This window comes from Bos grunniens, chromosome 6, assembly GCF_055505025.1.
Source record: "Bos grunniens cultivar Pamir isolate PY7600 chromosome 6, Bosgru_T2T1.0, whole genome shotgun sequence".
NCBI lineage: Eukaryota > Metazoa > Chordata > Mammalia > Artiodactyla > Bovidae > Bos > Bos grunniens.
Window position 1 is genome coordinate 81,826,154 of NC_141170.1, and position 15,569 is coordinate 81,841,722.

Consider the following 15,569-nt stretch of genomic DNA (forward strand, 5'->3'; position numbering starts at 1 on the left):
TGCACACAGAGGTAAGGGCATGTGAAGACGCAGGGAGAAGATAGCCACCTACAAGCCAAGGAGAGAGGCCTCAGAAGAAACCAACCTTGTCAACACCCTGATCTGAGACTTCCAGCCTCTAGAACTGTGAGAAAATAAATGCTGTTTGAGACACCCAGTCTGTGGTACTTTGTTATGACAACCCTAGCAAAAAATATAGGAGCAGATTGTGAAAATTTACTAAGTCAAACTACAGAAATTAAATGCTATCCTTTAAGCTGTCAGAAGCCTCCATAGAGGTCTAAGCATCAATGTGACAGGAATAGGTTTGGTTCCAGAACATAATTTGGAAACAGTGGATATCAGGAAGTGGAGAAGGAAGGTGGAGTTGGCAGATCCATTGTTCCAATGAAGACTAAAACAAGCTCTAAGGGCCCTGGACAAAAATCATTGACAGTAGGAATGAGTATCAGAGGTCCTATCCGAGAGATATTTGTGGGGCAGAAGTAAGACAGTTTGGGGAAAATGAAGTGTAGGACAAGAGTAGGTAGATGAGGATAACATGAAGTGTAGTTTGGGGAGTTGAGGGATGCCTCAGATCTCAACCGGGGATACAGAAGGTGAAGCAGGCTTAGAGAAGAGGTGAAAAGATAATAAATAATAAATGTCGTTTGGGATGAATGAAGTTTGAGACAACTGCAGAGTGTCGAGCTGGATGTGTAGGATTCCACTAGTCACGGGTGGTGGGGTGGTGGGAAGGGATCTGCGGACCTCACGCGGAGCACCAGCCATTCAGAAGCCCCAGGACCATATCCTTGGGGTCCCCACAAAGTGTGGAGAGAGAAGCCAACCAAAGAGACCATCCAAAAAGCAGCATAATCGGGGCGAGGAGGGCCGCCCTCCAAAGGCCAAGGAAGTCAGCGCTAGGAGTTTGTCAGTATTGATAGTTTTCAGATGAAGGAAAGATTTTGCCCCTGGTGCAGACATCAGTTCAGGCTGGATCTCGTTTTTTCTCACTATCCCATAAAGTGGTTTACCTCTCTCCCCGCACTTTGGTCAATCGAGGTAGAAGTGACTGGCCGGTAACGGGGACCCAAGCATTATCTCAAGTCACGCAGGCAGTGACAGCTCCTGAAACCCTTTCCCTGCGGGCAGGCAAGGGGGCGGGTCAGCGACTCGCACCCCGCCCGCGCCCTTCCACCGGAATGGAATGTGGGCGCCCGCGCCCGGGCTCTGGCTGCACTTGGAACTCCGGCCCGGACGCCGCTCCCAGAGCGCGCCGCCTGCGGGGGCGGCTTCCTCGCGCCTCCCCCTGCAGCGCGCCGCGGCCGCTGGGCGAGGCGAGGCTAGCGGGAGGCGGGCCGAGGGGGCGGGAGAGGGACGCGGGACAGCGGGGAGGTCGGGGGCGGGGAGCAGGAGGCGGCGGGCCCAAGGAAGAAAGGAACATGGCTCCTGCGGCAGGCGGCGCCGAGGACGGCGCGCGGCGAGGGCGCCCCGGGCACCAGTGACCGTGATGGTGAACTCGAGCCGCGTGCAGCCGCAGCAGCCCGGGGACGCAAGGCGTTCGCCGGCCCCTCGAGCGCCGGGCCCCGGGCGGCTGATGGCGGGCGGCGCGATTGCCGGCGCCGGCCTCGCTGCCCCGGGCGGCCTCCGCGAGCAGAGGGGCCTGGAGATCGAGATGGAGCGCATCCGGCAGGCGGCCGCGCGGGATCCCCCGGCCGGAGCCTCGGCCTCCCCATCTCCTCCGCTCTCGTCGTGCTCGCGGCAGGCGTGGAGCCGCGACAACCCGGGCTTCGAGGCCGAGGAGGAAGAGGAGGAAGAGGAGGTCGAGGGAGAAGAAGGGGGAATGGTGGTGGAGATGGACGTAGAGTGGCGCCCCGGCAGCAGGAGGTCGGCCTCCTCCTCGGCCGTGAGCTCCGCGGGCGCCCGGGGCCGGGGGCTGGGGGGCTACCACGGTGCGGGCCATCCGAGCGGGAGGCGGCGTCAGCGAGAGGACCAGGGCCCGCCGAGTCCCAGCCCCGCCGGCGGCGGGGACCCGCTGCATCGCCACCTCCCCCTGGACGGGCAGCATCCCCGAGTGGCCTGGGCCGAGAGACTCGTTCGCGGGCTGCGAGGTAAGAGCGCGACCCTCAGCAGCTGATGCACAAACCAGAACTGCGGGTGCTGTCGGAGCCATTCCCGCTGAGGGCAGCTCTCCCGGGCTCCAGCTCGCATCCCCTTTGCGTCCCCGCCTCCCTTGGAAGCGTCTTCCCCACCTCTGCTAATTCTGCTCTATTTCCGGTACCTAGCGCGGAATTCCACGGCGCCCTTGTTGGTGCACATTTATTGGATACCTCCTTCTAAAAGAAGATCTGTCATCTTATGTTTGCCTTTGGAAATAAATGAAAGTCGTATTAGAGTAAAGAGGGTACATCTGAAGATTTTTTATCTTGTAGGGGGAAAAAATATTCTAAGACAGCTAATGGTGGTTGCAACTGCATATTTGCTAATTTCACTAAATAAAAACGAAAATTCTGTGCTAGCACCCATGGCCTTCCACTGGCCTGGATGCCCTGTTGCCCCTTATCCCGTTCTGGAAAGGGTAAGCAACAGTGTCCCGGTTGTGGGAGGAGTGTCATTGGGTAGTCACTGATGTTGTTTTGGTGATATCTGTGGTTGTTTAGGGGAGAGGGAGCTGTTGAGAACACTACGAATAGAATACAATGCTTAGGAAAACAGTTATTTGGCCATTTCTAATTCTAGGCATTTTTTCCCCCTAAACAGTTGCAAAGTAAATGTTAACATTGTTTGAAAAACTTGAAAGTATGTTTTTAAATAACTAAATTAATGTTCTTTGACATTCCAATGAAACAGTGAAGTCATCAGATACCAGCTGTGTGGAAATATGTCAGTTTGGTGCACCCAGCTCTCCAAAAGGCAGGAAAGGAATTTTCAAAACTTGCCAGTGCCTTTTAAGAGGACACAAATTTTCCAGGAGCAGATGGGATCCTGTTTTTGCAAAGTTTTGTCAGAGGCATCCTTGGAAAAGAGTTGCATTTGCTCTTACGATCCGAATGATTTTAATCTCTAGTTTTAAGAGTTTTTCCAGTCTCAGTCTTTTGAAATTCTCCCTTCCCTTCCGTTCCTGTCAGTTTTGAAAATCTTGCACAAAAAACTATCCAGGTATTTTCATAGCAACATGATTAATACCAAGTCAGGCTTGTACCTGAATCCCAGTTCTACCACACATTGACTGAATGACCTCTAGCAAACTGCTTAACCGCTCTGATCTCCAGTTTTTTAATTTTGTTTTAAAAAAGACATAATCATAATACTTAGCTCTTGACATGGGAAAATTAAATGAGATGAGACATAAAATATGTAGCAGGTCTGCCATGTTGTGAGTGCTTCGTAAGTAGAGATTAAGTCATGGATTCTAAAAGTACATTTTGGTGCTCTTACATAGTGATTATGCTAGTTTATTTGATTCAGGGCGTGGTGGGATCCAAAGATCCTTTTTAGTCACCTGTGTGAGAAGATTAGTGAAAAAACTCATTAATACTTTTTTAAGGTTCCAAATTGTATTCAAACAAAATTTATATTATTTTACTTTGTATTAATTGTGGTTTTTAAAATATTCACTGAAATGAGGGGTTTCTTATAAGTTAATAAGTAATGTAAAGTCATGATCCTTTTAACTCAGCTTAAGTATTTAATAACACATTTCATATTGTCTGAAAAAGCTCAATAATGGAATATAACTACGTGAAATATGTGAATGCATATGTAAGTTTATTTCTTTTAAAGAAAAGTTTCAGAAAATTTACAGTGAATAAAGTAATAGTAAAACTTCTGGTCCAACTTTATCAATGGTTGATAAGATCTCTTAATCTTATCAATTAGGAGAGTAGAATCATGAGAATCTTTTTTTATAGAAAATTTTAGAAATAAATTTTATTACTTTGTGAAGAAATATAATTGATATCCTTGTCACTTATTAAATAACCTTTGTTAGATAATTAGTAGTGCCTACTGTGAAAATAGACTGTGCTAGTTGCCACCAAAAAAAAAAAGAACTAAAATAATATATCACCATTTACCTATGGACGGAAACCCAGAAATGTGAAATGAGTAACCATGAATAAATTGTGATATTTTTTTCCCTCATAGGATATTGTTATTGTTGTTTAGTCGCTAAGTCATGTCTGACTCTTGTGATCCCATGGACTAGCCTGCCAGGCTCCTCTGTCCATGGATTTTCCCAGGCAAGAATACTGGAGTGGGTTGTCATTTCCTTCTCCAGGGGATCTTCCCAACCCAGGGATCACACCTGAGTCTCCTGCATTGGCAGGCAGATTCTTTACCACTGAGCTATCAGTGATCGAACCCCCGTCTTGGGATACAATGACAGAAATCTTTAGTGCATTATATAAGTAGTGCCCAGGGTCAGAAGTGGAGAAGGAAATGGCAACCCACTCCAGTGTTCTTGCCTGGAGAATCCCAGGGATGGGGGAGCCTGGTGGGCTGCCGTCTATGGGGTCGCACAGAGTCGGACACGACTGAAGCGACTTAGCAGCGGCAGCAGGGTCAGAAGAGAGAGAGTGACTTGGAATTTCTAAAGATAGGAGCCAAACTTAAGTTTGGCTTTTTCAGGCGCTTCCCTGGAGGTCTCACATCAGACTTCCTAGCCTTTGTTTGTCATTTATAAAATGGAAGAGTTGAACCTAATCTTCAAGTTCCCTTCTAGCTTCAGCATGTTGTTTAATGACACGAATCTGAGTGGGAAAACAAATGATCATTTCTCCTTGGACACTGAATAGATCTATTCTCTTAGCAGGAGTAAGATGGCAAAGAAGAAGTTTGAGGCCTGATTATGGAAAGCATTGTGTCTAACCAAGGAATTAAGAAATTACCTCTAAATACTAAGAAGCAGTTGAAAGTTTTTGAGCAGGAGCAGAACACGCCGAAAGGGAATATGAGTCAGGCCTCGTGCTGTGCAGGAGTGCTTACAGAGGGAGATAGGGAGGCAGGAGGACGAGGTAGGGGGCAGCCAGTGAAGGGGAGGTGATGATCTGGACCAGAGGCAAAAAAAGAAGGCTAAAAGATCGAAAGACTGCTCCAAGCTTAAAAGCATCTCCAACTCAATGATCTTGTTTACTTTTTTCTTAGCAAACACTTTTTAACACAGAGATAAAATTTGAGACTCTATATGAGTTATCAGATTTTCTGAATTTCCAAAGTTGAATGTGTTTTATGGATGTATCAATTTATTAAAGTCACTTTCTGTTTACTGTTTCAGACATACGTCATCACTGTCCATGTCCAGAACTTTTTCATCATCCCAAACAAGTCTGCCCATTAAATACTAACTCCCAGCTCCCCTTTTCTTCCCTGCCCTACAGCCTCTCTGTCTCGATGAATGTTCCTGTTCTGCTGCTGCTGCTGCTAAATCGCTTCAGTCGTGTCCAACTCTGTGCGACCCCATAGACGGCAGCCCACCAGGCTCCCCCGTCCCTGGGATTCTCTAGGCAAGAATTCTGGAGTGGGTTGCCATTTCCTCCTCCAATTTCCTGTTCTAGGTACCTCATATTAGTGGAATCATACAGTTATTGTCCTTTCACATCTGGCTTATTTCGCTTAGTATAATGTTTTTTAACATTTATCAATGTTGTAGCATGTATCTGAACTTCATTTGTTTTGATGACTGAATAGTATCCTCTTGTATGTATACAACACATTTTGTTTATCCATTCATCAGTTGGGAGAAGGCAACAGCACCCCACTCCAGTACTCTTGCCTGGAAAATCCCATGGACGGAGGAGCCTGCAGTCCTGTAGGCTGCAGTCCATGGGGTCACTAAGAGTCGGACACGACTGAGCGACTTCACTTTCACTTTTCACTTTCCTGCATTGGAGAAGGAAATGGCAACCCACTCCAGTGTCTTGCCTGGAGAATCCCAGGGACGGGGGAGCCTGGTGGGCTGCCGTCTATGGGGTCGCACAGAGTCGGACACAACTGAAGCGACTTAGCGGCAGCAGCAGCAACATTCGTCAGTTGATGAACATTTGGGTTGTTTCTACCTTTTGGCTATTATGACTTTCCCGGTATTTTTAATCCAACCCTCACTCCATAATTTCTTCCTTTTCCCCTTTTTATTTGCACTATAATTGTGAACAAATGAGACTTTGTATTTTCATTGTGAGGGGATTTTGTTTGAGGGAGGGCTGTTACTCTGTGAGGTATGATAAGACTCTGCTAGTAACAGAATTTGTGCAGTCAACAAACATTTATGGAGCATCTCCTCTGTGGTAGGTACTAGGGATACAGAGATGAATAATATAAGGTCCCAGTTCCCAAGGAGTTCATAGTAGGGGGACCACAGGTGTAAGTAAATAATTGCAGTGCCAGGTCCCAGATATGGCAGGTACCCAAAGAAGAGAGGACCAGTTAGTTCTATCTGGGGAGGTTAGAAGTAAAACTAGAGTAACATTTTGAAGAATTCAGTGAGGGGAGTTGGGAAGGGAAGAATAGCAGAAGTAAGACCAAGATGGCTGGTACCTCATTGGTATTAATACTTTTTCCTATAGACAGAGACAGTGAGGGCTTCAAGCAGGGGACTGATACAGTCACATGCCAATCTGAAGATGATTCTAGCAAAGATGTAGGGAATGGGGTGAGATGGAGAACAGGTTAGGAAAAGGTGACAAAGGCTGCAGCCAAGGATTGTGAGCTGGGATGGAAGAAAGCTAGATTAAAGAGAGGCAGAACCCATCAGAATTGTGGTCCAGCCCCATGTGAAGGTTATGAAAAGGGCCTATTCTAAAATGAAACCCGTGTTTCTGACTTGGTACCATTAACCCACCTATTTAGCCACAGGGAAAACAGTTTTCTAGATAAAGGAAAAAAGACAGAAATCTCAGTTTGGGGCATGTGAGTGTGAGTTGTCTGTGGAATATGCGTGTAATCTGTGACACATTCCTGTCTTCACCTCAGGAGGAGGCTGCCTAAGAATTGGAGGCTCAAAAGTCAGTATCATTTAAAGTAGCAACTGACTGTTCTATAGAAAATGGACCAATAATAAAAAGTCACTTCCCTTTCTGAAGGTGTCCAAGCAATTCAAATAACTATTAGAAAGGATTGTATTCATCTTTCTACGCAAGATCCACGTGTGTCCAAGCACAAAAAACGGGATTCTTTTATGACATGAATCCAATGAGAATTCAGTCGGGCTATTCACAGTAACTTCAAAGTCTGCATGGATTTGAGTCTTCACACCAACTTAGCATCAGAAGTAGGATGTCTCCCAGATTTGAACCTATTTCTGAAACCATAAATGGGCCTCTTCCAACCACTCTAAATGCTGTACACATATAAAATTTCTTATTCCCAGAGCAACCCCACGGAGAAGTACTCTTATCCCGTTTCCAAATGAGGAAGTGAAGGCTCATGGTTTGAAGTAAGGTCTCATAGCTCCTAAGGGCTGATGCTTCATTTAAACACAGCTCAGACTCCAGACGGAGAAGGCACGGGCAACCCACTCCAGTACTCTTGCCTGGAAAATCCCAGGGACGGAGGAGCCTGATGGGCTGCTGTCTATGGGGTCGCACAGAGTTGGACACGATTGAAGCAACTTAGCAGCAGCAGCAGACTCCAGACCCCCCACCACACCTTGTCATGATCAAGGAGTCCTGAGGAGGTTAATGCATTTCAGATGAGACAGAGTTAATGTGAGGCAAAAGATCCACACTGAATCTTTTTACCATAGAACTGAGAGATATATTAACAAGATGAGATGATACGATCACTGCAATTAGTTTCAAAATAATTGAGGAGGACTTCCTTGGCAGTCCAGTGGTTAAGGCTCAGTGCTTCCAATGAAAGGGGCTTCATCCCTAGTCAGGGAACTAAGAGCCCACATACCCTGTGGCATAACCAAAAAAAAAATACAAAGAAACAACAAAAAAAATTGAGTTGGTGAGGATTTTGAAGAATCAAGGTTGGTGTGGAGTTGATGGTAATTGTTAAAGCTGGGTGAGGGATACTTGAGGGTTCATTATGTCATTCTCGCTGTGATATTTTTTATAAATTGCAAAATAAAAAGGGCTTATAAGCATTTGGGCTTCCCTGATAGCTCAGTTGATAAAGAATATGCCTGCAATGCAGGAGACCCCGGTTCAATTCCTGGGTTAGGAAGATCCTCTGGCGAAGGGACAGGCTACCCTCTCCAGTATTCTTGGGCTTCCCTTATGGCTCAACTCGTAAAGAATCCACGTGTAATGCAGGAGACCTGGGTTTGACTCCTGGGTTGGGAAGATCCCCTGGAAAAGGGAAAGGCTACCCACTCCAGTATTCTGACCTGGAGAATTCCTTGGACTGTACAGTCCATGGGGTCTCAAATAGTCGGATACGACTGAGAGACTTTCACTTAGAAGCATTTGGATAAAAGAGTTGCAAAATGGAATTTTTAAAAAAAATTTTTTGGCTGCACCACACAGCCTTTGGGATCTTAGTTCTCCAACCAGGGATTGAACCCATGACCCTTGCATTGGAAGCCTGCAGGTTTTGTTTTTTTTTTTTTTAAGATTTTTTTTGTAGACCTTTTTTTTTTTTTTTTACATCTTTTATTGAATTTGTTACGATACTGCTTCCGTTTTATGTTTTTTGACTGCAAGGCAGGTGGGATCATAGCTCCCCGACCAGAGATCAAACCCACATCCCCTGCATTAGAAGGCAAAGTCCCAACCACTGGACCACCAGGGAAGCCCCATCAAAGTCAGTTATGTTGGAGACATTTTTGCTGTTTTGGATTATCCATCTCAGGACTCCCCCATATGCATATTAATAAGGAACACTATTTAGGTAATGTGCTCTGACTTTGGGCTCTGGCATTGACTAAGCACCTTCTTACACAGGAAGGAAATTGCATATTGTCCCCTGTCCTCTCAGATCACATCCTCCTAACAGATGGAGACACTTTATCTACAGAACGTGAGTACCTTTAGGTCCTCCCTCCACAGCTGGGACAATGGTGGGAAAAGACAAAAGTTACTTTTGAAGAATGCTGCCATTTTGGACTTGAACTCTACCCTTAACCATTCCTATTGTATCATTCTTGCTAAACATGGGAAACATGTTGGCTATAGGACAGCTATTTTTCCCATTTGTAGTTGCAGCCATTTCTTACCCATTAAGATGTGAGGGGGTCCCTATATCTGAAGACTGACCCTACATATATACACCCAATAGGGAAACTGTATGAAATTTTTATAGCAATACATATTTGAGGAGGTAGGTAGAATAATTTAGAAAAAGTAAATGCATAGAAATACATTTTTATAAAATATAAATAAAAGGGCTTCTTTTTGTTTGAAATGTTTCCTTCAAGGGCTAGAATTAAATTACTATCGACTATTGCAAATTTAGCTTAAAGAAAATTTGATAGGAGTTTGGTTTTTCTATTTATAGGTCAAGCAAAACCATTTGTAAATATTAAGAACTATGACTTTTCCTTAGTGCATAATTGTTTATAAACCATGGGAAAGAGTGAAATCACTGACCAAGTGAAGCAAGGCAGCCGTCTCTCCTGATGGTCAAGGGACTAGCAATTTCCACTTATGTGTATATTTTAGGCCTGGCCTCCAAAAGAAATACACCCAAAGAAATGGTGTGGTCGTGTCCAGGGCTACTGAGCCTAATATTTGGCTGCCTCTGTGTTATTCTGAGTTGTAATTTTCCATGTCATCTAAATTTGTAATAATTCTTTAATATGATAGAGTTTCAGCGAACAAACATTCTCTTGCTGCATTTCTTCTGAGTGAGTAATTCCCTGACAACTACCAGATCTTGGCAGAGCAAACCTGGTCATAAGTTATGCTCCACTTTTGGGGTGGTGAAACCCAGGACGCGTAACACAGTGTCTTTGAAGGCAGATGCTGATTTTTCCAAAAGAAATTTGGGAGAGAAAAAGAAAAGGAAATGAAATACCCCAATTTAGGATTGGAACTAATGTATGATTATAAGACTTAAAAAGTACATAAACACTAGAGATGAAGTCATTTCTTCCGAGTGCAAGACCATATACCATTCCCCCCCATTCTCTGTGGCTTGATTCTGGCGTCAGTGGCCGTGTGAGTTTCCATGAGGAAGGGGTTAAAGTCTGTGGACTCGAGTGTGAGGCAATTTGCCATTAACAGCCGAGTTAATCTAACAAAAAGGATTGAGAGGTTTGTCTTTTTTGGAAAATGCTAAGGCTCTTCCAAGTAACCAGTAATGTGACTTGACCACACTGTTCACTAGCGGGGGTTTGGACGGCCACCATGTCTGTCTGCTGGCTGCGTCCAAAACTGCGGGATCTCTCTCCAGCCAGCTCACCAAGGCTTATGTCATCTTTGCTCAGCTGGCCCAACACTTTTTCCATCTGCTAAAATATGGAGCACGGTTGCTGATTTTACTCTTTCTCCAAAGAGAGAGAGAGAAGGCGGATGAGTTGTTGCTTTTAATTTAAAAATCATATGCTAATTGAAATTTTAAAAATCTGTTTGGCTAAGCATATTTAGTGTAATCACTCAGCGTTGAATTTCTTAAAAGGCAAAAATGGGTACAGAGCAGAGATTTTATACCAGTGTGTTAGAATATTGATAGATGTTTCCACGATGAAGTGATGCTCCAACCAGGACTTCTTTTTATCAGAGGTGACCTAAAAGGTATCATTTACAATGTAGTTACTTAAGAGGATAATTAATTTAGTAGTATGATAATTCCTCCTGCATATAGGCAGAGCTGATATGTATGCACAATTATTTAACCTCCTCTCGTAGGCTGCCCAAATTTCCTCTTCTCTTTCTAATTTTTCACTAAGATATTTTCTAATGAGGTTGGGAGCTTAGACAGTGATCAGATTGTTGCCTTGTGTTTTGCACATCTTGTGGAGGTGAGACAGTGGAGACTGATGTATTCCCAAATTAAAGGTACTTCTACTAAAACCATTTCTCAGTTGTTTTTAGAGCATGCTAAAAAAAAAAGAAAAACAGGAGAGCCTCCCTTAAAGTATACTATTTTTATGTGTTTTTTTCTTTCACCATTCATGAGATTTTTGAAAAATAAAATGACATCTTTTATTATTATTTTAAAGGTCTCTGGGGAACAAGACTCATGGAGGAAAGCAGCACTGACCGAGAGAAATACCTTAAAAGTGTTTTACGGGAACTGGCCACATACCTCCTTTTTCTCATAGTCTTGTGCATCTGTAAGTAGAACATTTCCTTCCAATAGAGGAAAAGTTGAAAAGTTGCATATTTGCCCTGTCAAAATCATGACTAAAAGGACCTATGGATGCACCTAAATAGTTACTTCAGAAATTCTCTTCTCTGTTATTAATTCTAGTTTAGAATTTGGTAAAGTTCTCATCTCTCCTCAGATAAATGTTGATCAAAATTTGGCATTATCTGATCGGCCACTTTATTATCAGCTGTGACCATTTTCACTGTGACATGCACGGAGCAGACACCAAGACGCCCAGACATCAAGGAACCAAGTAAAGGGACTTTTGTGTTAGATGTTTTAGCAATAATTATAATGTCAGTATCACTACATCAGTTAGTGTAAAGTCTGTATAGGAATTAAGTAGAGTATGTAGTTTAACTTTCAGAAAATACATATAGTGTCACTTAATATTGCTTTTATGGCTCTATATATTTAAAAGTCCCCTTTTTCTGGATTTGGATGTGTTGTGTGAATGCCTTCATTCTCATTATTTCTTCAAATCTTCAGTAACTGTGGATTTTCACTCTGTAGGAAACTTACTGCAGACTCATCTCCTTCTTCTTTCAATACATACCCACATCCTCTGAGAACTGGGGAGGGATGCCTTAGCTAAAAAGCATGTCTTTGAAACCATGTGCCTCAAAATCCAGAAAGTCACGGGCAATGGATTACCTCTGAATCAAAGGATGATGATAGAGTGCTGTCCTGTCCCATCTGAAGCCCTTTATGAGAACAGAGAGGAAACAGGTTTATGACCAAAGGCCCTCCTAGTATATTCCTCAGGGAAAGGAGTTTGTTCTTACAGTGTGCACTAAGAAATGCTTAAAAACTGACACCACCCTTGGAAAGTATCCCCTTCTTTGTAAGTGGAGAGAGTTAGGATTTAATCAATGCTTTAATAATGCCATTCTTATTATATTAAAATTGACCACCTTGAATTTAACTGAGTGCTAAAAGCTTCCCTAAAAAATGTTTTTTTTAACTAGATTTATAAAAAGATGTGTAAGTTGAACATAAAAGATTAAGGAAACATTTAAGTTTTGATATTTGTAATTTTAAGAAATTAAATATTGATTTATTTAACATTCCCACACAGGTTTTTATTAATACTAGTAAGCTTTTAATGAGCTTTAACAGAGCATGACTTCTTACACTTTCTGAGACTTTGCCTATCCGCATGGGAACTTAAGGGGGAAAAAAAAGTTAGTTAAGCTAAAAATTGTATATGTATGAGGGGCTTCCCTGGTGGTTCAGTGTTAAAGAATCCCCCTGAAATGCAGGAGACACAGGTTAGATCCCTGGGTCAAGAAGATCCCCTAGAGAAGGAAATGGCTACCCACTCCAGTATTCTCACCTGGGACATCCCATGGACAGAGGAGTCTGGTGGGCTATAGTCCATGGGGTCACAAGAAAGGTGGACACGACTTAGCAACTAAACAACAACATATATGTCTGAACAACATCCATTTTCTTGCTTTTTTCTACCTAATTATCTGAACATTTCTGTTATTTGTTAAGGAAAAAATCTTTCATTACTTCTGAAAACATATGTTGTCTAGGCAGTGCTGAAAATCTACGAATGATCTATTCAGTTCTTTAAAGGTTATAAAGCAAGAGATGGGATATTTTGAACTTTTATGTTCTACGCAGTTAGATCTTAGAATAAATACTAAAGGCAAGTTTGCTTCCACTGTAGAAATGGTGCTTAAATATTAAACTATGTTGTTTTTGTCCAGCCACTCAGTCATGTCCAACTCTTTGCAACCCCATGGATTGCAGCATGCCAGGCTTGTCTGTCCTTCACCATCTCCCAGAGCTTGCTCAAACTCATGTCCATTGAGTCGGTGATGCCATCCAACCATCTTGTCCTCTATTGTCCCTTTCCCCTCCTGCCTTCAATCTTTCCCAGCATCAGGATCTTTTCTAATGTGTTGGTTCTTTGCATAAGGTGGCCAAAGTATTGGAGCTTCAGCTTGAACATCAGTCCTTCCAATGAATATTCAGGACTGATTTCCTTTAGGATTGACTGGTTTGATCTTGCAGTCCAAGGGACTCTCAAGAGTCTTCTCTAATAACACAGTTCAAAAGCATCAATTCTTTGGTACTCCGCTTTCTGTATGGTCCAACTCTCACATCCGTACATCACTACTGGAAAAACCATAGCTTTGGCTAAACAGACCTTTGTGAGCAAAGTAACATCTCTGCTTTTTAATATGCTGTCTAGGTTTGTTATAACTTTTCTTCCAAGGAACAAGTGTCTTTTAATTTCATGGCTGCAGTCACCATCATCAGTAATTTTGGAGCCCAAGAAAATAAAGTCTCTCACTGTTTTCATTGTTTCCCCATTTATTTGCCATGAAGTGATGGGACCAGAAGCCATGATCTTCATTTTTTGAATGTTGAGTTTTAAGCCAGGCTTTTCACTCCTCTTTCACCTTCAAGAGGCTCTTTAGTTCTTCTTCACTTTCTGCCATAAGGGTGGTATCATCTGCATATCTGAGGTTATTGATATTTCTACCAGCAATCTTGATTCCAGTTTGTGCTTCAACCAGCCCAGCATTTCACATGAGGTACTCTGCATATAAGTTAAATAAGCATGGTGACAGTATACAGCCTTGAGGTACTCCTTTCCCAATTTGGAACCAGTCTGTTGTTTCATGTCTGGTCTAACTATTGCTTCTTGACCAGCATACAGGTTTCTCATGAGGCCGGTAAGGTGCTCCGGTATTCCCATCTCTTTCAGAATTTTCCACAGTTTATTGTGATCCACACAGTCAAAGGCTTTGGCATAGTCAATAAAGCAGAATTAGATGTTTTTCTGGAATTGTCTTGTTTTTTCTATGATCCAACAGATATTGGCAGTTTGATCTCTGGTTCCTCTGCCTTTTCAAAATCCAGCTTGAATATCTGGGAATTCTCAGTTCATGTACGTTTGAAGCCTAGCTTGGATAATTTTGAGCATTATTTTACTAGCATGTGAAATGAGTGCAACTGTGAGGTAGTTTGAACATTCTTTGGCATTGCCCTTTTTCGGGATTGAAATGAAAACAGACCTTTTCCAGTCCTGTGGCCACTGCTGAGTTTTCCAAATTTGTTGGCATATTGAGTGCAGCACTTTAGCAGTGTCATCTTTTAGAATTTGAAACAGCTCAGCTGGAATTGCTTCATCTCCACTAGCTTTCGTCATGATGCTTCCTAAGGCCCACTTGACTTTACCTTCCAAGATATCTGGCTCTAGGTAAATGATCACAGTTCATTGTTATCTGGGTAATTAAGATCTTTTTTTGGTATAGCTCTTTTATTTATTCTTGCCACCTCTTCTTAATATCATCTGCTTCTGTTAGGTCCATACTGTTTCTGTCCTTTATTGTGCCCATCTTTGCATGAAATGTTTCCTTGGTATCTCTAATTTTCTTGAAGAGATCTCTAGTCTTTCCCATTCTGTTGTTTTCCTCTGTTTCTTTGCATTGTTCACTGAGGAAGGCTTTTTTATCTCTCCTTGCTGTTCTTTGGAACTCTGCATTCAAATGGATATATCTTTCCTTTTCTCCTTTGCCTTTTGCTTTTCTTCTTTTCTCAGCTGTTTGTAAGGCCTCCTCAGGCAACCATTTCGCTTTTTTGCATTTCTTTTTCTTGGGGATGGTTTTGATCACCGCCTCCTGTACAATGTCATGAACCTCCGTCCATAGTTCTTCAGGCACTCTATCAGATCTAATCCCTTGAATCTATGTGTCACTTCCACTGTATAATTGTAACGGATTTGCGTTATGTCATACCTGAATGGCCTGATGGTTTTCCCTACTCTCTCCAATTTAAGTATGAATTTAAGTAATTTAAGTAGTTCATGTCTGAGCTACAGTCTGCTCCCAGTCTTGTTTTTGCTGACTGTATAGAGCTTCTCCATCTTTGACTGCAAAGAATATAATCAATCTGATTTTGATATTGACAGTTCGGTGATCTCCATGTGTAGAGTCGTCTTTTGTGTTTTTGGAAGAGGATGTTTGCTATGACCAGTATGTTCTCCTGGCAAAACTCTGTTAGCCTTTGCCCTGCTTCATTTTGTACTCCAAGGCCAAACTTGCCTATTACTTTAGGTATCTCTTGACTTCCTACTGTGCATTTCAAATACTAAACTATAGTGGCCTTAAATTTCAACAGGTAGATTAGAATCATTATTATTACTGTTTTTTTCAACATGACACATATTCATACACATCTATTATGCAAAATACAAAAATTTGTATAAGTAAGTCTAAAATTTCAGCGTTCCCCCAAATTGCCTGAACATCAGAATCACTGAGAGAATCTTTTTTATAATTATAGCATGCCTAGATCTGCTAGGTCAAAGC

The 15,569-nt window shown here is 42.7% G+C and overlaps 1 protein-coding gene across 2 annotated transcripts in view; it reads left to right on the top strand.

The window, feature by feature from the left end:
- The first annotated feature begins 1,393 nt into the window (after positions 1 to 1,393).
- Positions 1,394 to 15,569, top strand: part of PKD2 (polycystin 2, transient receptor potential cation channel) — a 58,765-nt gene continuing 44,589 nt past the window's right edge. For both annotated transcript variants that reach the window (XM_086406369.1, XM_086406370.1), the window contains exons 1-2: positions 1,394 to 2,093; positions 11,090 to 11,203. In XM_086406369.1, the coding sequence (XP_086262495.1) occupies positions 1,493 to 2,093; positions 11,090 to 11,203 (715 nt within the window). In that variant the 5' untranslated portion in view covers positions 1,394 to 1,492. The remainder of the gene's footprint in view (positions 2,094 to 11,089; positions 11,204 to 15,569) is intronic.